The sequence below is a fragment of the Lutjanus erythropterus genome, chromosome 16 (genome assembly GCF_056507025.1).
Source record: "Lutjanus erythropterus isolate fLutEry1 chromosome 16, fLutEry1.hap2, whole genome shotgun sequence".
Taxonomy (NCBI): domain Eukaryota; kingdom Metazoa; phylum Chordata; class Actinopteri; order Lutjaniformes; family Lutjanidae; genus Lutjanus; species Lutjanus erythropterus.
Window position 1 is genome coordinate 36441128 of NC_139332.1, and position 21886 is coordinate 36463013.

Here is a 21886-nt window from a genome sequence, read left to right on the forward strand (position 1 = left end):
TGGTCTTTTCATGTGATTTGACAACAAGAAGAAAAATACAGAAAATCAGCAGCTTCTTTATCCTTCACTGGTCAGTCTCTCCTGCCGAGGTTCATGGAAGCTGCATCACAGACGCACAAAAAAAAAAAAGTTTTTCAAGTAATGAGTTCGTAAGAGCTTCTCTCCCACTAGTGCAGTGTTATAAATCAAACACTATACATGATACATGTATGATTTCTTCTTCTGGATTAAATAAAAAAAAAAAAACAAAGCTGAAATAACAAAAACACACACGAGTCTGTTCAGTGTTTCATGATCAGAGTCCAGATTCTCGTCAGAACTTTTGCCCTTTTGGCTTTTAGGTTGCTGCTTTACCAAACCTAACAAAAAACAAAAAAAAACAAAAAACAAAAACAAAAAAACAACCAAAAAAAAAAAAAAAAAACGCTTTTACATTTCCATTAACGAATGAAAGACGGAAAATTTTACATTTGTATTTTTCAGATGTATTTTTTTAAGTTATAATCCTTAAGATTTAAATCACAATTTATGGTCTGCCATTTAACACATTTAACACTCTCTGTACGGTCGTGTTCATGGTTGGTGGCGGGGTCCGCCCTTGTGGTAATAAAATGGACCAGAACCAACCAGGACTGAAGTCAGAAGGATTATAACTTCATTATTTACTTGATTATCTAATTAAACCTCGGTTATTATCAGGGTTCTCAGTTTTGTCCAGTTCTCAGCACTTTTTAGATGTTTGGTTGTGTTTTAATGCAGTGAGTGAAAAATGAAAAATGACTTGGTTCATATGCAGCTCGTGTCTGTGCAGACCCTCCTCACTGATCTGTGATACGACTTCTTCCTCAGCTGGAGGGAAACAGCAGAGACAGTCTTCGTTTGTTCATGACTCAGCTGAGATGAAAGGAGGAGAGAAAAACTGAAGGCAATCAACTCCTCCAGGTGAGTTTTCATGATTCCGGTCTGCTCTGGTCTGGTCTGGTCTGCTGATGAAGCAGTGGGGGAGTCCTCCAACCCCCCTGCTGACAGATTAAAGATGAAGCCGTTTAGAAGTTTGGTTTGTGCTTCTTCACCTCCACCATGAGGTGGTGTAGGTTGATGAGCTCGGAGCGGACGGCCAGGCTGCGGAACGTCGGCTGGTTCAGGATCTTGTGGAAGCCGTGGTAGTACTGGATCAGCTGGGTCAGAGCGCCCTGCAGCAGGACCAGGAGGAAGTGTTCCTTCATCAGTTCTTAGACCATAACAAGGGATGTCACAATTCTATAAATCCATAATTTGATTTTTCTTTCAATTTGAGGATCAATATTCATTTTAAATGTTTTTTTTCTTTGCACAAACTTTAGATGCTGCAAGCAGGTGAGGGTGGAGGGAAAAAATGCTAGGACTCTGCCTTTGATTTTAATTTTGATTTCTGATTTAATATTGAAGTTGTAGCACTTCTACAAATAACATTCTCTTAAAAACAGGAGCGAAAACCATTTAATTCTAATCATAGCTTGTATAAAAGAGAGGTTCAGTTATTTTCTCTCCCTCTCTGAACAAGGAAAAAAAAAATCACTCTGCTTCATGGTTACAGCTCTTTTCTTCACTTTAAAACTCATCTGCAAACTCAGAGATGGGAGATGTGGGCGGGACCCGCAGCAGAAACGCAGCCTTTCTGGCCACCACAGGCGTGCGATTCAGCGAGGTAGCGGTCAACCACAGGTGAAAACAGGCCGTGTGGCTCAAGCATGAATCAAAAGGCTCCACTCGATTCACTCACACTAAACAGTTTCCAAATGAGTTTAGAATTTCAGTCATTAGTTTCAAGTATTCTTTGTTGCAGCAGGATGTTCGTTTTTTAAATGTAAATGAGACAATAAAGCGGGGTACGTTTCAGGGTGGGGCTTCCTTACTAATAGAAACATAATATGAACGTAACATGAATTCATGAAAATATTTTGAATGAAATCACTTAAATAGACAATAATTCCTGCTCTTACTTAGTAAAAATGTTTTTTTTTAATATGTGAGAGTATTAGTGATGTTTAAACTGACTGGAACACACCCGTCACCGGCGCCAGGACGCCGTGCTGCAACTCATCTGTATAATAGTAATAACAAATGATGTTATTCTGGATTCTTTTATTTTAATGACAAGCCCACCACCAATTTCTGTCTCAAATTTCACCCACTTTTATTGATTTTATTGGCCAATATTGGCCTTTGAAACTTATATCAGTGATGGCATACATGTTGTCTGATATGTAAACTTCTGTAACACAGAAAAACCTCCTGTGGTTCCTTTAGAAATGCTGTGGACACATCTGTCTGCCGTCTCACCTGTCTGCTGTCTCACCTGAATGATGCTGGTTCCATTCTTGAAGTTGGTGAAGGACCTCATGACGTCCTGACTCATCGACTCCACCGACTGTTTCCACGTGCTGGAAAACCCCCGAACGAGCTGAGTGATCCGAGCTACACACACACACACACACACACACACACACACACACACACACACACACACACAAATACATGTAATTTAATTCAATCCTGCATGATAAGTCTGATCAGACAAACTGTGTTTTCATACAAATGTGTCACAAATTTTAACCAAATTTTGAGTAAATCTACGAAAGAAAAAGTGAATGAATGCTCGAGGTGTAAATCTAAAGTTTCATCATGATATTGATTCTTTAGACAATGATATTTCCTGATATCAGAAAATCTGCCACGATATGATTTTGATTCAGTTTAATTCAGGTGCCTTTGATTCTTTGTTCATTCAACACATTCAGTTACATTTATGTCAAGTCACAAAAAGCAACTTAACTTAAAGATGATGATGTAAACTGATATTTTCACTTTGCATCGATCATGTTGGATCATTGAACATCGTATTGATCAGTACAGATCCATGTATTGTTATACCCCTAATGATAAACAGCATGTGGTGCTTATTGTCCAGTCAGAAAACCATTATACCATCGTTTCCAACCTGAGGTCCAAGTCTCCCTTAATAAATTCACATGGGAACCCACGGTTTTGTCTCTGCAGTAGAGCTGAATGATTTGAAAAATATCTAAGTGTGATTATTTTGACTGATTTTGCAATTGTGAGATGATTTGCAATATCAGAGGTAATGATAATATTTACATGATTATCCTTATTTTGATTGAAAAACATTTAAATTAATAAAATGACTGATTGTTTTTGCAGGAATCTGTACCACATGAAGATGGTTTTTTAAGTCTGATAGTAGAATCTGATGTGTAGGACAGAACACCTCTGCTCACCACACTTTGACACATTTTGCCTTTAACAATTATTGCACCTCCTGCGATTTGAAAATCCATAATTTTGCGATTTTGATAAAACTTGAATTGATTGTGCAGCTCTAACTCTGAGGTCGTCAATATTAGATTTGCACATTAACTAAAAATCACAATTTATACAAAAGTCTTGAAACTAAACTATTAAAAAATATACTTTTTTTAAGGTCTGTTATTTCTTTATAACAGACCGTTGCTAAGAAGAGCAGGCCGTTGCTATGGACACATTTCTGATCATAGACACTGGAGGAGCAATAAGGTGTTTTTTAAATCCATAAAATAATTTTAAAATGAATATTTTCTGTTAAATTAATGAATCTTTTTGGTAAGTAACTGTGTAATAAGCAGGATAATGCACAGTGAGCACGTTGTTGTTGTGAAATCAGGATGTTTCAAGTCCTGCGTCGTCCTGTCGGGATTTATTTCACAATAACGACATTATCTCTTACTTTAAGGTTTGGAAAGAAACAGTTATTCTTTTGGTGTATGTGTGTGCGTTTGCAGGCTGAGGGGCTCAGCTTTTCATAGATACAAGAAGAGGGAGGGGCTCCAAGGAAAAAAAAAAAATCAGACATGAAGCAGTGATTCCAAAAATGGAATCACTGCTTCAGCCATGGAACCCAGGAGGAACCAGCTGATCAGTCCTGTGAGTTAATGTTCACTGTGTCAGAAGTCTTTCCATTTCCCATTAAGAGGCAAAAAATCTCCTCAAAACTTCTTCATGAAACTGACTGAATTCAGTTTCTTTTCCCATCAACTTTTCCTCAGGCAAAAATCCAAACTGAGCATTAAGATGTGTTGAAGGAAACACTGGTTGATTTTCATGTTCTCGTCTTCATAAACAGAACATGAAAGTCTGAAGTTTGTAATTTCACATTTGAATGAGACTTAAAAAAAAAACAAAAAACAATGATGTGGTGAATGTGAGAGGAAACAGAGCGAGAGATATGAGAACACATGAAAGGAAGCAGGAAGCTGAAGTGGTGAAGCGGTGAAGTCAGGTAGAAATTCTGCAGACTCAGACTGAAGAGAAACAAAACTGAGAGCACGACGGAGGATTAGTCCGTAAAACAAAACTCAAGTGTGAAGTGAAAGAAGGAATCCTGTTCACACTGGAGTTTATGAGTCATGAGTTTATGAGTTACCACACCCAGAGGCAGAGTAAACACATGTTGCAATCTCTGATTTTCATTTCTAGGATTTGGCTTTGAGCCAAATATTCCATTTCTTTCTTTATAAATCTTAAAACATGTTTTAATGATACATATATATATATATATATATATATATATACATATACATATATATATATATATATATATATATATATATATATATATATATATATATATATATATATATATATACATATATATATATATATAAAATTAGATTTCAAAAGTCAAACTCTCACCCATTAAAGCTTATAACAGGTCAACCTCCTAATGATTACATTTTTAATTAAATGTAGATGTCAACTCTGCCAGATTTTACAACTGACAGAGCTGCTGTCTACACTGAAGACAATTCTTATTTAGTTTTGATTTAGATGGACTACACATCTGATAGCGATATTATTTAATTCATTTATCTAAAAATAGAAAGTTTACCAGTGATTGAGCTGTTTTCCAGCCAGTTATAAACCAGGAAGTGAGACAGTGGTCCTTAGGGTATAGCTGACCCTTTTTCTGCCTGATTAAATCATGTTCACATCACGTTTACATCCATGTTATCAGTAGTTATTGTTAGTTTCAGAATTTGAAGACTTTCGATGCATTTTTAAATTGTTTGAAGTTGTGACAGAAGTCATTTTAAGGCACAGAGCAAGTTTACACATTAAAAAAATGAAAGCAAACCAAAACATTTCATATATTACAGACGTTCCACATATATATAAAGCCTTAAATAATGCATTTTCATCAAAAAATGGACTTGGAGTGTTTGTATTAAACATTTTTAAAGTTTTTCTCTTTTATTGGTGGCACATAAGTTGTGTTGGTTTTCCAGAATTGTAAATAAAATGTACTTTTAAAAAGAAAATTAAAGTCACAGAGAGAAAACAAACCAAAGGAACTCGACTTCTCTCACCTTCCTCGTTCTTTAGTCGGTCCAGCTGCCCTTTCTCCATCAGAGCCTCGGCCTCCTTCACGAAGGCGATCATCCCTCCGAACGGCGGAGACAGAATCTCCTCGATGAACTCCTGGACGAGGAAACAGAGTGACAGTTAAATAGTGTGAAAACATCAACGACTAACAAGATTTTAGACTTAAATACTTGTTTTAATTTTTGTTAATTTCCAAGAAAATACAAGTTAAACTAAAACTTGAATAGAGGCGCTGCGGCTGCGGACAGTATGAGAAAATGATGCATTTTTTAAAACCTGTTCTAAAAGAGCCACCGAATAAAAGTATGAACCTGAAAATGAGCACAATGTGGCCTCTTTAATACTTTTAATAAACCTGCAAGGGTGTTAAAATAAAAGCTTTGAAGAGGATTCAGGAAAAGACAGGAGTGTAACAGGGCTTCAGATTTCCCATCATTCCTCTGTGGTGTTTACCTGAGTCCTGGCCAAGAGCAGCTGCTGGAAACCTTCCACCTCTTTGCTGTCGTCTGCCGCCCTCTCCTGGACAGACGAGGGAAAAACAACCGTCACAGATTTTAACAGGCGTGAAAAGAAACTGGGTTTGACTGATGGATGTGACTCACCATGAGGACGCTGAGCATCATGTCGTAGTTGTTGATGAGGAAGATGAGCTGATCTCTTCTGGAGGGAAACTCTGCCGCCATCTTTAACACAAAGTTCTCCACCTCCACCTGGACAACAAATATTTTATTATTTATGACAAATTCAGTGATAAAGATAAAAAAAGAAATCTTCTGCTAACTCAGTCACATCATGGTACACATTTGATTCTGGTGCAGGACGCTGAAACCTGCGTATCTGAAAAAATCACTTTAATAAATCACACTTTGATAATATTTTAGGACAAAATTTAGCCACATAATTTTCTCAAAATCGTACCTGTTGTTTTCTGAGCAAATGGACCAGAAGGATCCACAAGTCAGGTCAAGTTTATCTACATCTTCACTATTAAAGATCATTTATTTCACAAATCTAATCAAATTCTCAGCATCCTTTACCTTATATCCTATATCTTATATATACACAGTATATAGACAAGGTGAAGTAAAATAAAAACCTAAATTTGTATTTTTGAATGTTTTCTTTCCTCTTCTTTGTAAAAAGAAATAATATGGAAGCAAAACTAAAACTGAAAAGTGCAAAAAACAATGTCTTTACCTGTACTGTCTTGTCTTAATTATATTTTGGTTATATATCATAATTTATTTTTTTAATGAATTGTGTTTTTCCTTTTCCTTTAATATCATTATTGAATTGAATTAATAAGTACGACTCTTTTTTACTGTATCATTAACGCATGTTGACTTGAATATAATCACTTGTTATTTTCATATTTTTTAAAAACCATTAACTGCTGTCTTAGTTACTTGATTTGTTCTGTAAAGATAATTTGACCTGTTGACCATTTTATCAATGTTTGTCCTCGAGGACTACACAGTCTATAAATATACCTTATCTATATGTTAATGTGTGTGTGTGTGTGTGTGTGTGTGTGTGTTACCTGCAGCTGTCCCAGCAGACTGTTGGTTCTCTCGTTGGGAAACGTCTGGTTGATGCTGACGATGGCTGACGAGAACTCAGCGTACCGACGAGTGATCTGAAATCAGCACACACACACACACTGTTCAGTGATATGCACCACTGTCAAACACATTAAGTGTGTGTGTGTGTGTGTTTGGACCTACGTAGTGTGGTCTGGTGTCCAGCACTCCCAGTTTCTGAGGGTCTGTGTTTCTGATGCTGTGGATGTTCATCTCCAGAATGAGTTCAAACCTCGGCCACAGCAGCTCCAGCACAGCTTCCCAGTACCTGACACACACACACACACACACACACACACACACACACACACACACACACACACACACACACACACACACACACACACACACACACACACACACACACACAGATAGGTTTTTTCCCCCTCTTTTAGGTTTTCATTTAGGAATAAATCGTAGTCTTAAATGTGACACTGACTTGTCGAGAGCGGGGATGTTCCTCTTGGCGGTGATGGCTCTGAACCGGAGGATGATGTGGATACACAGGAAGACAGCAATGCTGTCGTAGCAGTCGGACACATATGTGGACATACTCTTCTGCAGAGATGGAGGAGACACACACAACAGGACTCAACAAAAGACAACAAAACATTTAGGAAGTCCTGCTGCATGTACTGTATATTAAATCAAAAGTTTGTTGTGCAAATGAATCTATGTAAATTGACTTCAATTGTTGAGTTCATACCAGGAACATGCTGAGAGTTTTTCCCATGATGCTGTTGAAGAGGTCGAGGGCAGAGTTTCCTGCCACCATGAAGAAGTCGGAGAGGAAGAGGTACTCTCTGCAGCCGTTGTCCAGCAGAGCGTAGTGCTGACTGCGGAACAGCGTCTCGTAGGGATACTAGAGGACAGACAGACAAGAATATTTAGACAGGTTCAATAAATCTGTCTCTCCCTGATGAGTTTAATTTGTCTCCAGTGTTAAAACCTGTCATTCATCAGTCTCAGAAGAAGCCACAAGATGTCAGTATTGACCAACAGTTTGCTTTGTAAGACGACTGGATCCACTCAGTCCTGCTGTAATATTCTTTCACCCACCATCTTCCTGTCTGCTGGTCAGTGTTTCAAACTGCACAAACTGTCACAAAAGGTGGATCTCTGTGTGGGTCTTTCTTTAATGTTGTGAGACACTTTGAACAAACAATAAGAGCCTGTCAGCTGTAAAACAAACACTTTTAATGTATGTGCAGTTTTACGCTGCAGCCACTGCAGCCTGCTGGTGTTGTGTGTCTGAGTGTTTGTGACGTCTCACCCTGCTGTCTCCTCTCTGAGCTGTGTGCGGGACCAGAATGGGCCCCTCCAGCTCAGCAGGACTCAGGATGGCCCCCCGCTGGCCCAGAGTGAAGATGGTGTTCCTGCTCTTCAGAGACGGTTTGGAGAAGAAACCTGCAGCAGGACGTCAAGGAGCTCCACACTTTTTCCACACACAGAGTTTCAGTGTGTGTCATATGACCTGATTACTGCCCTTTAATAAGCACATATAAATTCTGATCGGTGTGTTATGTTCAGTATGTGTGTGTCACATACCAACACACATGACAGACCAGCTGCACACACACACACCTGCTGGATGTACACACAGTCTGACCTGTGTGTCTCTTTTCGTCTGATTTTACACACGATCTCTTCCTGTTCTGCACGTCAGCGTCACCTGGATGGGAGCCAGATTTTTTTTTTTTTTTTTTTTTTAAATCGACTGTCGAGCTGCTGAGCTGCCTGTGTTTTTCCATGCTCTGATTCAAGACCTGATTTATTCACATCCTGTTATTTTTACAGATAAATCTGATCTCAGCTGATTTAAGTTTTTTTCACTCACTCACTGAGGAATAGTTTACCTGTTTATTTACAGGGTTACTCACCTGTTATTTATCAGTGAGTGCTGGTGTTTTGTTTGCTTTTGATCCACATTTTGATCATGCACCTCATGCATTAATCAACTTTTTATCTGAAGTTGAAAGAAAATTTATTTGTTTCAAAGATTTTGATATTTGAGGTCAAAACGTGGTGCACACAGACAAGACTGTGACAGGATTAATTAATCCATTAATTGTTCTGATATGTTAATTTTTAAGGGAAAAAAGTCTAAATTCTCTGATTTCAGTTTCTTACATGTGAATATTTTTCTGGTTTCTTCATGGAATCAGGCTCTCTTGAACTTTCTTTATCTAAAACGTGAAATATTCAGTCAGACAGCGATTTACTGTGAACATAATGCAAATACAATGTCAAGAAGTCTTAAGTACTCCCAAAATGATGCTTTTTATGACGCACACGCAGAGTCACACACAGAAACACAGAGAAAGTTTAAAGGATATCTTTCTTGGCTGTGTCTTCGACTCCCATCAGGTCGTCTTTGTCTGCAACCTCCTCGTACTGCAGAGAGGACACACAGACGGGACATCAGGACACATGAGAACAGACTGTTCCTTTAACACCGACAGACCTAAACACCGTCTCTCAGAGGTGCTGCTGTGATGGAAGTGCAGCGCTCCTACAGACACAGCTGCAGTCAGTTCACCTGTTAGCTGCTGACAGACATACAGCACTAAATAATCTCTTCATTTCAGTTTATATCAGCTGGCGGCTTCTTCATTGTTTCTGATTCAACATTTCTCTGTTAAAACTGTTTCCTGATGTCAATTTCTTTGAAGAAGTGTTCACTTTAGCTAAAAACAACATTTTACTGAGAAATTTTGTGTGCAAGCAATGGAGAAATATCCATAAGCTGTCAATTAGGATCAAATCAGTCACGTGTGGACGCCTGAATCCACTGACCTGCACTTTGAGCAGCCTGCCGCTGTACGACTTGAAGTAACTGTAGTAAATCTTGCTCATTGTGTCCACGTACTCGTCTCTGATCTCCTTGGCAACTGTCCTCTCATTGGCCAGAAGGAACTGATAGAAAAACCTACAGCGAGACAAAATGAAGGACAGAGTGTAGCAGCTGTTATTTTTAAAGTTCAGAGTGTGAATGTCTGCAGTTCTGTTACTCTTCACAACACAAATAATGTAGTGTAACAGATCATTTCTGTGGATACATTTAAAGATTAATTTCAACATGTAAAGTCATAAAATGATCCACGAAACAAAATGTAGCCGTCAGCAATCATTTTCCTCGACTTTTTCATTTTGTATCTTTTTGTTTTAAAACCTTCAATAAAAGAACTTGAATCAAGATGAGGGGCTGATACACACTCATCGTCTTTCCAGCCTTTAAATGTCTGACCTGTACTTGAGCAGAGTGTTCTGAGGGATCTGGTAGTTGGTCATCGGCTTCCTGAAGGAGTAAATCTTCTGAAGGATGAACTCTCGGATCTTTGACACCGCCTGAAGTCAGACACAAATATTCATGTAATTTCACATAAGGAAAACACATGACAAGGTGTCATGTTCCACAAGTGTCATGGAAAAAGAGGAAAGCAGAGACTTTTACAAGAAACAAGGCAAACAAAAATTGAAGGAGGGAGGAAAAGTGTCTTTGGTCTCACTGGAAAATAAAAAAAAACAAGAATATCACCTTGAGTTTGAGGCGGTCGACGATGTCCTGGATGTCAGAACAGGCCAGCGTCTCTCTGAAGCTCAGCTCTTTGGCAAAGTTGATCTTGTTATTGAGTTCATGGAGCTGCTCCAGAAACTCCTGCTCCGTCACGGGACTGTCCAGGATGGTGCTGCGACGACAGACAAACACTCTGCTCCATCACACGAACTACAGCACATCTAACCGCCACAACTCTGTCTGTCCCCAACACTTACGAGATCATGGCTCCGGGCACCACCAGCTCGTCCACCAGCTGGCTGAGGTGGCTGCGTACCGCCTGTCGGTTCTTCAGCCGGACGTTCATGCTGACCGACTGCTGCTGCAGAGTCTGGATCTCGCTGCTGATGGAGGACAGGTCGCTCTGGAAGCCGCTCAGCATGCCCTCCATCCGCTGAAAGACCAGGCAGAAAACAGCTGTCAAGTTCAGGAAACATTTTAAAATTTCCTCCAGGATTATTAAAGCTCTTTTTAATCTTACTAGAAGGAAAAGCACAGAGCTCTGTGCATTTGTAAATCTGTGTGTTCATTTATGAGCCTGAAAGTTTCAGTAAATCTTTTAAGGGGAAACAAGAACCAGGCAGCCTGAAAACCACAAAGTAAAGATAGAAAAGACAAAAAAAGAGATACAGTGGCATGAATTTCCAGAATCATGCTTCACTTTGTATCTAGCTTTAAGAACAGCTGACAAGTTCAGGAATTTTGGAAAGACAGCGAGTTAATAATCAGAATCATCTAAACATGCACTGATTGGTCCATTATCTGACCAGGCTGGAACATTTTTTAAATGCTTTTAATATCTACATGTATAAAGATATTAGTCTTATGTTGTGTAATGGAGGTTTAATCTGTGTGGCTGATAATAATACAGGTAATTTCTCTGGGACCTGTCAGTACGAGCAGTTACAAAGTGCTTTACAAGGCAGACATAAAAAGAACAAAGGAGCATGGGACAGTTGAGGGATCTCTGCTTCAACTTCATCACCACTCAAGAATGTTTCAGCTAGAACTAGATGAGCGTAGTCCACAGACTACAGGTAGTCTGTAGGTGAATCTAACAGGATGTAAATAATTCTGTCACTTCCTGTATATTCTCTGCAGGCAGCTGGAAACTGTCCAACCTGACTGCAGCTGTTTATCACCACTTCCTGCTGCAGCTGCGTGCGCTTGTCTTTTCAGGTGAGAAGGATTTCATCTTGAACAAACCTAAAGTCTGACTCACGCTGAACTCATCCTGCAGTGGACTGTAGGATCAAGATTAAAGCCTCTCATTTTACCTCCAGTATGGAGTCGCAGGCGGTGATCTGGTTGTGCAGCAGAGCGATGTTCTGACTCTCTTTGATGTCTGATGGATGAACAGTCAGGAAAACAACAACAGATCATCTGTATTTACTTTTAACCCCCTCCTAAAACAATTAATAAAAAAACTTACTGTAAATTTGTAAAAGGAAGGATACAGTCTTTGATGGAGGCCTGTTCGATCCTCTGCAGCTCTGACTCCACCTGTTTGGAGTACTGACGGAGGTCAACGCCCTGAAAACAGATGGAGGAGAGACCACTGTCACCACATTTATAATACAGACACTGAGCTGTGAGACTCAAAGTCAACACCAGCTTTCAATAATTAGAGTGGCAACAATTAATTGAAGATGTAATGATTATTCAATTAATTGCCAACTATTTTCAGAATCGATTTATCGGTTTGATACATTTTTTAAGTGCAGATTGTCTGATTTCAGCTTCTTAAATATGAATATGTTTTTTTTACTCAAAACGCGACAATGGATGAAAGAAAGCAACTGACAGATTAATTGACAATGAAAATAATCATTAGTTGCTCACCGTTTTGAGCGCCTCCTTCACGAGGTCATCTTCCAGATTGGCCTGGATGTGAACTGTAGGAGACAGAGAGGAACAGCGTTCCTGACAAATTTAACATCCAACAGGTGGTCTTTAACTGGCAGCAGTTTCTCTTTAACACTGAGGGAACCGTGACTGAGGACTGAGCGGTTTCCTCCATGCAGGAGCTTTTATGAGATCTGGATATAGTACATAAATGCAGGGAGCTGCTACAGGTTGTAAAAACTTCAAAAATGTGATATTCTTTCAATATCTGCATGTGGCAAATAAAAATCTTTGCTATAGTAAATTCCTGGTCACAGTATTTTGCTGTATTGATGATTTGTAAACACACATTTATTAAACATCAATACTGAAAGTGTCAGCTCCATTTGCCCGTGCTGTTCTCCTTTGTATCCTGTCAACATGAGACTGTGTAATGATAAATGTCGCCTTACTGTCCACTTCATCCAAGATAAACTCATCAGTAGTGAGGTCCAGTTCTCCCAGGTTGAGGTTGGTGATGTCTCCATCAGTCTTCTAGCAAAAAAAAACAACAAAAAAAACCCAAAACAAACGGGCATAATTCATTATTTCAACTAGTCTATCTATCTTTCTTTAACATGTGAGTAAAGCATGTTCAGGATTTCAACTAATCATTATTGTCATGATCGACTGATTCATCAATTAAATGCTGTAAATTGATTCAAGCAAAAGCAAAAATGGATTATTTAATATTTCAAATACATCACTATTATGATAAAAACAAAGAATGGTTCTGACTCTTCAACACTTCAGTTTGCTACTTTTTCTAGTAAAATTTCACAAACATACATTAACTTTTATCGAGCATTTTCCTTAAGAATTTTAATTAAATGCTTTGATGTAATCTGTCAAATCATGTAGTATAGCCCATATTTACCGACTCCAATTTTATAAATATGTCTTAGTAATATAATCAGCTAATTCTTTATTGGCCTGATATTTGTCATCCCAAATCTTCAAGTGTCTTGTCAAACTCCGGTCCGAAAGATATGCAGGTTACACTGACACATAAGAGAGTGTTCAATATGTTCGCTTGATGAATGACTTGATGAATAATTATTAAAATTGTTGTTGACTAAAATGATAATTGATTAAACACCTAATAATTTCAACACTGTTGACGTTATACTTTGTTGTCTCGGGCTGCATTCAGGAAATCCTGGAGCTGCTCAGTGTTTTGACAGGATGCTAACAGCTACATTAGCTTCAAGGAACAGTAATACACCTTGTCACAACACACAGGTAACCTAGGCATGATTTTGTTCACTATCATAACTTTGTAATTCATTTAATAGCTGTTCATCTTGCCAGATACACTTCAGTTGGAAAAATGTAACGTTCAGTTCTGGTATCCTCTGGATAAGAATGCTAACAGAACACAGGAATGCTAGAGCGCATAAACCGGTACATGATTTAGTTTTAAGCAGCAACTGATTGAAATAAATAGAAATCAAATGTCACCTCGTCTTGTAAATACGCCATGGCGACTTCAGTCGGGTTTCCAGGTGTGTTTACATCGGCACCAGCTCCAACAGCAGAAGCAGCTACCTCCGCCATGATTGCGGCCAATTTACGCTGACGTAAAAAAATACAAATGTAACGTTCCGCCTCGTCGACGCTGAAGACGAAAAGCCGTCCTTACGTCAATGAAAAGCACAATATGTTAATGCCGTCATATATTGTGTGGTGCGAATGACATGGACAACATCAGTTAACATTTAATTCACCAGAAAACGTTAACATAGCTACATATTTGTTTGTTTCATTTAACTTTCTTGACGGACATATTAGAGACGGACTGACTTCCGCTCGCCGGCAGGGTCAAACTCTCGCGAGATCCGTTGCGGCTTCCTCTTCGCACGGAACCTACTTCCAAGATGGTGAGTTCTTCTTCTATCAACCTAGAAGAGTTTTGAAATCCTTAATCATCTGGCGTTTTTCTCACTCGTTTATTACATTTAGAGCCGTGGTGAATTGTATACATGTTATGTGAGCGAAGGGATGTTAAATTGTTGTCATAGTAGTTACAGAAGTGTACATATTAACGCAGTTTACTGTCAACGCTGAACCGAGGTGTACAGAGTGTAGCTAGCTAGCTACCTAGCGCGAGTGGACGCGCTAGTATTGTTTTATGTTTGTGGATAATGCTACACATTTTTTATCACCGGTTTCAAGCAGAACTGTTAGTTCCTTTTACCACTGCACAAAGTGCTGCAAGTTGAAATAACACTCATAACGTTAAGGAGGCTAGCTGTACAAGCTAACTAGCCTCATACTTTTCCAATGACAAGGTGTTAGCATGTTGGTATCATCACGTTGGGAGATAAAGTGGATGTTACACCGGTGTAATTAAAACACAGCCGCACCGCTGAAGTGCCGAGCTGCTTTAGTTTACAATTTGGTGAGCTTCGTTGGTTTCCAGAGTTGATCAGAGCAGTAGCAGCTTTTATAGCAGTGCTAACTGGAGCCAAAAATGTTAGCTGCAGATGCACGGAGACCACACTTTGAACATAGCGATCAAAACTTGATTGCTTGGTCAATAAACCTTGTGATGAAACACAGATCGTTTAATATGTAGGTTAAAAAATTAATTTAGTTTTGCAGGGTGGCATTGAGAAAGAACTTATTTGGGCACAACTCTGGCTTTATAGATGCTAGCAGCAGCCATCAGCTGCAGCAGTGTGTTTCTTGCTTGTGAAGTTAATCTTTTCAGTTTAAGTGCTCCTCTGTAGTTACTGTCCAAAAGTTCAACATCAGTTTTCTGCAGTTTTAGGGGGTAAACACGCTACAGGGTTTGGGTAAAACCTGACAGAGTAGTGATGGATACAGACATAGTGAGAGTCATGCATTTCTGATAAAATGTATGTTCTGTGTTTTCAGTCTCTGGTCATCCCCGAGAAGTTCCAGCACATTCTTCGTGTTCTCAACACGAACATTGATGGTAGGAGGAAAATCGCCTTCGCCATCACTGCCATCAAGGTAAGGTTTTCTCCTAAATATACTGGACTTCATGTGCACTTGATGTTTCATCCTTTGCATTTTCAGCACAAGGCTGACTGACTTACAGTATTTAAGCATAATGTTTGTAAGGTATCAACCTGATGTATTTACTCAAGTATCAATATGCATATCAGACATTCATCTCCTGTTCTGAGTGTAAAATCATACATATGTCCCCGTCTCTCATCTCAGGGTGTTGGCAGACGTTATGCCCATGTTGTCCTGAGGAAGGCCGACATCGACCTCAACAAGAGGGCTGGAGAGCTGACTGATGAGGAGGTGAGAGGAGCCTTCTCAATTGTCAGGAATGACTAGAAAGTGGAACTCTACAGGCGAGACTGTTGTGACAACAGGGCAGCTGTGTTTGACTTGATATCTTTGTAGGGCTGTTGAATTTCTGCAACAGTATTTTGACCACATGCTTAAAAATTGGATTTATACAAACATTACACCACAGGATCGGTACATGGATAGGTGACATTGGTCAGATGAATTACATCGTTATTGGCACCTGATATCAGATCAGAGTCGTCTTGACTGAACTGTGAAGACATTGATGCTGCCTTTGTTGCTCCTGCAGCCCTGCTGCTTAAATTCTTTAAGTATAAAAAACTGCACTGATGGTATTCTTGTTTTCTGTGAGGTCAGATGTTTTCTGTTTTAAATCTTAAAACATCCAAAACATCTTGTGCCAAAGAGAACCTGTGCTCATTTGTTTTGACAAGATGTTAAAGTCTTTCGTGGACAAAAGCAACATTTCCCACTTTTACTTTGATGATGGAAACTGGCAAATGTTTCCTGATTCTATAGTGTTGTGAACATTTTAAAAAAACTTGTGACGTGAACTAGTAATGGTTACAGTTTCATAAAACTTAAGTTGAAAATGTTTTACTAATAAAGAATGTTGAGTTTTCCACATTTCCCTTTGGGATTGATAAATTCTCAGTTTTTCTGGATGTATGTGGGTAGTTTGGGCTTCCAGGATTTTTTTTTTGCGCATTTTATTAACAGCTGTATTGTTTTCCAGGTTGAGCGTGTGGTGACCATCATGCAGAATCCTCGCCAGTACAAAATCCCAGACTGGTTCCTCAACAGGCAAAAGGATGTCAAGGATGGCAAATACAGCCAGGTAGGTGACTGACCACCAGTGAATCATGTGATCCTCTGATGGATCACTGTAAAAACTACAATCCACAACCCAATGTGAATCATTTTAAAACCGTCCCCACAGAGTCTATAGGATAATGCTTTCTTATAAGAATGTTTGAACTTGCTGTATATAAGCAGCTGTAACAGACTTTACATGTCACAGATGTTAAGTTCAGGCTGAGTTGTGGCACGTCAGAAATAGTTTGGTAACCACAAAAGGAAATAAAGAAGTTTTACATTAACGGTTTATATTAAATGTTTCATTGTGGCCGACACACCTTTTCCTCTTCCAGTTGTCAATCAGTCAAATGCCTCAATGACAGAAAAATTTGAAGTATTGAGTGAGTGTTGATTAAATTTTTACTGTGACAGGTTGTGGTGTTACTGGTTGAGCAATTGTCAAATTAATTAATTAATTAATACTCAGATTTGTGATGCAGAGCAGCAGGCAGGAATGTGGTTCCCTGGCAGACTAGCAGAGAAGTGACTGTCAGAAGAGCTGCTTGTCTAACAAAGAAAAATAAACGGAGTCTAAATGTTCACCTGCTTTTGTTCAAGCCAATTAAACTTGAATGTCCTTATAGTTGTGAACAATAAAACCGTCAGCTCAGTCTTTGATGAAGCTGTTCTTACAAAGAAGATCATAACTTCAGATTGACAGCTCATTGTTGAGCTTGGAAATGGTTTCAAAGTCAAACCCCGAGGTCCAGTTTAGTAGCTGCTGTGGAGCGTTTGATCGTATCACATGATCAACCTCAGCCAGTTTGATTCTGAGCAAATACTATATTTTGACCCAGAGCTTTGCTCATCATGTAAATCTTCTGTCCATTCAGTCATTCCACTGCAGTTTTGCTGTCGATAAATCACCTGATATTGGCTTATTGCTGACATCAGTACCAGTGCATATTAGAACTCCAGCTGTTATCACTCAACTATTACATCAATCACCAACTAATTTGGATGTTTTTTTTAAGTCCGTTGCCTGAATTTTGCTTCTTAAATGTGAAATTTTATTTTCTGTTTCACTCTGTTGACAGTAAAAGGAATATCTTTGTGTTGTTGGCAGAACAAGATATTCGAGGACGTCTTGGGTTTAAGGACACAGACTTTTTTTTTTAGCCTTTTCTAAACAACTGATTTAGAAAATAATCAGCACATCAGTTAACATTGAAAATAATTGTTAGCTGCAGCCCTGGTTTACATGTTGATGGATAAATGACAAAAAATTGCAGTACAGAAACGTGAAACTTAAGTTTGAGGTCACCAGAGTGCAACAAGTTGATTTTTACACTGTAAAAAGTGAGGCTACAACCACTGATTATTTTCATAGTTGATACACCTCTTGATTGCTTACCTGTAAATGTTACAAAATGATGAAAAATGTTTGATCACTGTTTTCCAGAGTCCAAGATGACGTCCTCAAATGTCTTTTGTCCACAACCCAAAGATCTTCAGTTTACTGTCGGGAGTAAAGAAACCAGAAAATATTCACATTTAAGAAGCTGAAATCATTAAAAAAAAATTAGAAAAAAAAAAAAAAGAAAAAAATTGTTTTCTTACTAACTGATAACTCAGTTATCAATAGCTGGAGATCAATTTAATAATTGATTTCTGGTTGCATCTTTGTTACTATTTTATAAGACAAATCATGAGGATCAAATTCTTTATCAGTGTTTTAGTTCTTAAAACAGACAAAATGTTTATTTGAATAAGTGTTGCTGCGTTGAACACCATGTTGTGTAGGCAAACACTGCAATTAACTGCCTTTTTAAACTGGTGGGTCTTGTTTTTTGAGGTGTAGCTGCGTGTGTATCCCTCCGTTTTACTTTTATTTGCTGGTGTGATACAAACCTTGACTGTCGCTGCGTCTGTTCTCAGGTCCTCGCTAACGGTCTGGACAACAAGCTGAGAGAAGATCTGGAGAGGCTGAAGAAGATCAGGGCTCACCGTGGTCTCAGGCACTTCTGGGGGTAAGAGGACCTCATCCAGTCTGAACTTTGGGCAGAGTTGTTCTTCAGTCCAAACACAGACAAACACCAAGCCTCTGCATCGATTCATCCCTGTGACCTCTGAAATGTTTGAAACAGTTTGTCCCTTTTATTGCAATAGATCCCCAAATCTGTTAAATCACAGCATTTTAATCCTCTGAGCTTCAGTTGTGCAGCTGTAGTCTGCGTCTCATAAACTGTGAAGCTGCTCAGATTTCACGTCCATGAGCTTTAGGGGTCAGTAGAGGAAATTCGGTGCAGAGAGAGCCTGTCCTGGAAAAACTTGAATCTGAAGCCACATGTCTGGGTTACCTTAGAAAGCTGAAGGCACTTTTAGTAACTTTTCTAAATTATTTTTGGACACCAGTTCCTGTCATCAAGCATTATTTCTGTAACAGTGAACACTTTTGCACTTTTTTGTTTGAACTCACCATCTTCTCTCTTCCCTTTCCTTTTCCAGTCTGCGTGTGCGCGGTCAGCACACCAAGACCACCGGCCGTCGTGGTCGCACCGTTGGTGTGTCCAAGAAGAAGTAAACTCCCCTGCTTCCCTTTGTTTCAATAAACTGTCACATTTGACAAAGTCTGTCTGTCCTGGTCTGTTTCACGTGTTCATTTTGGATTCAGTTCTTTAAAACGGTGTTTCCCAACTCTGGTCCTCAGGTACCACTGCCCTGCATGTCTAACACACCTGATTCAAATGATCAGTTTGTGATCAGGCTTCTGTAGAGGCTTGATGATGAGCTGATCATTTGAATCAGGTGTGTTGGAGCAGGGAAACATCTAAAACATGCAGGACAGGGGGTCCCTGAGGACCAGGGTTGAGAAACAGGTTCAAAGTTGGGGTGAAGCTTCTGTGTCTTTCTGCTGAACTCTGTTTTTAGACTGAATTTGGTTCTTTTGCTTGCACTGATTTTTTTTTTAGCTCTTAGATTCAGTTGCACCACCAACAATTGATCACCCACAAGTTGATTACTTGATGTCATGACTTCCTCCCTTGAAAAGTTAACGTTAGCTGCTGAAGCTACAATACCTATTTGTTTTTTTTATTGGGATGAGGTCACAGAACATCAGGTTCTACTTGTTCTTTCTCTTCACGGCTGATAAAAGCAACAGGAGTCACTGGACAAAACTTCAGATAAGATAATATTAAAAAGGGCTGTCAGGTTGGTGCTGATGTTTATTGGGCGAGATGAGATTCACTGAGTGGCTTCACAAAAATAAACTGCAAGAAACTGAAACTTTTACTGCTTAAATTGACAAACTACGTATAATTCGTGGCACAGGTCAAACAAAACATAATTTGTCTTTAGCTGCAGATCACAGAGGAAACTGCTCTGCAGCAGTTTAGTACCAGTATTCAGGTTTAGCAGTGAATGTTCTGTGTTCAGTAACAAAAACTAATTTTACTTTGAAGAGCAGTGAGTCTGTCAGTGGCATAAACCAGCACTTTTGGTGGTGAAAACATACTGGAATTGCACAGATTTGCACTGGACTGTTTTAAAAAAAACAATCACATCATATTTTCAAATTTGGGCGTCCTACATAGAAACATTAATCATCAAAAGTCAAGAAAATAATGAAGAGATAAATACTAACTATTCATCTGTTACCTGTGTGACATTTTACAGCTGTTCAGTTTCCATTTAAAACAAATCACACCAGACATGAAATGTCTTTTTAGTTTATTGTGCTGCATTGCTGACAGATAATGTAATTATTTAAACAACAGGAGAAAAAGGAAATATTGCATTATTCTTAAATATTCCATAAAAACTGAGGTAAGGTAGGAAAACATGGCTGCAGGAAATATAAAGTGCATAAAGACAGAAGTGGAGCAAAGAGTCGAAACGGTAAAGAACTCAGGTTGAACCCGCGTCAGGTTTATGGCTTTTTGAGACGAGAGAAAAGAGAAATACCAACTGGGAGCCAATTTCTGCCAAGGTGATGAAGAGAAAAAGATTTCTAACGAGAAATGTTCTCGAAACAATGAAGCGACAGTGAATTTCTCCCGTGTTTTATCTTAGTATCTCAAAATAATTAAGTTTTGCAAAATGACATATTTCTATCAAAGTAATGACTTTCTTATCTTTAATTGACTCAGTCAAAAATAAGTGGAATTATTTAGCGATACTGGGTCACTAACAACTTATCATTTCAATGAAGTTATTAAGAATTATAATGACTTACAGGATCCTTCTTTGTCATCACATTGGACGAAATTGGACTTCCATATGAACTAAAACTGGTTTGTGTGTTTAAAGAAGAAATGAGAGGTACTTGGATGTTAAAGCTACATGTTTAAGAGACAGAATTGTCTTTATCTTAATAAAATATAGCAGACAAGTTAAAGATACCTACACATGTTTGTAGCTCTAAAATTACACATTAAAGGAAACAAATTCTCTTTTCTTAATGAGACTTTTTGAAAAAATACCCAACTTGCCTGACATCTCCTCTTAAAACAAACTGAAATATTGCTCCTAAAATATGTAGTCTTGCCCCAGTGCATGCTGGGATAAGTTCCAGGCCCTCAGACCTGAACAGGAGAAGCAGTTTAGAAAATGGATGTTGCATTTGCAGAAACTGGAATGACTGTGTGTCTTTAAGCTTCTGCTGTGAAGCATGTTACAGCTGCTTGTCTTCATTCAGACAATTTCTTAAGATAAATTCTGTGAGGAAGAAGAAAAGCTAAACCAGCAATAGAGGAGGTCCAGCTGACAGCGCAGACATAATGCACAATTATTTATTTTTAGCTCTGAGCTGTAACCACACTGATCCTGTCACCAAGCGAGCAGCAAAACAGCTTCAGTCCTGTTCTTAGAAATTAAATTATACAAAGATTTTCAGTAAATTCAGATCAAAAATCACAGGAAGAAACTTTCTTTCATTCTGAATTGGGCAACCAAAGACTGACTGATTGTTCTGATTGATCTTTTCTCTCTGAAACGAAAGAGGACAGCTGAAGTCATGAAGCAGCAGATCAGTGACAGATTTCTGCAGTTAAATTTTGCGAAGTTAAATGTCAGTCAAACATTTTGTACACGCAGCGCTCCTCTCTTCCTTGATTTTGTTTATTTAATCATTTTTTCTAATCTCAAAATTTTGCCAATTTAGATTCTATTTGAAAATTCTAACTTGAAAGGTTTACATTTTGACTTACAAACTACAGAAGCCAAGAACAGCTGTACTTTTTTAAAATGCTGTTATGTCACGATAAAAAGGTTAATTGATCTTGTTTTCTTGAGAAAACGAGCTTCATCTCCATAACAGAGGGGATAACGACTGATCGTCATTAAGAATTTGATTGGT

At 38.6% G+C, this 21886-nt stretch overlaps 2 protein-coding genes across 3 annotated transcripts; one reads left to right on the forward strand and one right to left on the reverse strand.

Annotated features, from left to right (window-relative positions):
- Positions 1-963: 963 nt before the first annotated feature.
- On the reverse strand, positions 964-14114 carry vps52 (VPS52 subunit of GARP complex). Of its 2 annotated transcripts, none has more exons than XM_084738846.1 (20): positions 13900-14114; positions 12852-12930; positions 12397-12449; positions 12012-12087; positions 11832-11899; positions 10773-10948; positions 10537-10687; positions 10246-10346; positions 9795-9927; positions 9335-9392; positions 8272-8405; positions 7705-7860; positions 7438-7556; positions 7143-7266; positions 6959-7054; positions 6021-6128; positions 5872-5937; positions 5403-5514; positions 2339-2457; positions 964-1193 (listed from the first exon to the last, which is right to left on the reverse strand). In XM_084738846.1, exons 1-20 carry the CDS (start codon positions 13993-13995, stop codon positions 1047-1049), a joined length of 2172 nt encoding a protein of 723 aa, XP_084594972.1. In that variant the 5' UTR covers positions 13996-14114; the 3' UTR covers positions 964-1046. The 2 variants fall into 2 exon arrangements, with proteins under 2 accessions (XP_084594972.1, XP_084594971.1); XM_084738845.1 differs by having other exon boundaries at positions 12852-12933.
- Positions 14115-14254: 140 nt separating this feature from the next.
- Positions 14255-19157, forward strand: rps18 (ribosomal protein S18). Its single transcript, XM_084738847.1, has 6 exons — positions 14255-14318; positions 15319-15417; positions 15631-15717; positions 16466-16567; positions 18466-18557; positions 19036-19157. Exons 1-6 carry the CDS (start codon positions 14316-14318, stop codon positions 19109-19111), a joined length of 459 nt encoding a protein of 152 aa, XP_084594973.1. The 5' UTR covers positions 14255-14315; the 3' UTR covers positions 19112-19157.
- Positions 19158-21886: the final 2729 nt, after the last annotated feature.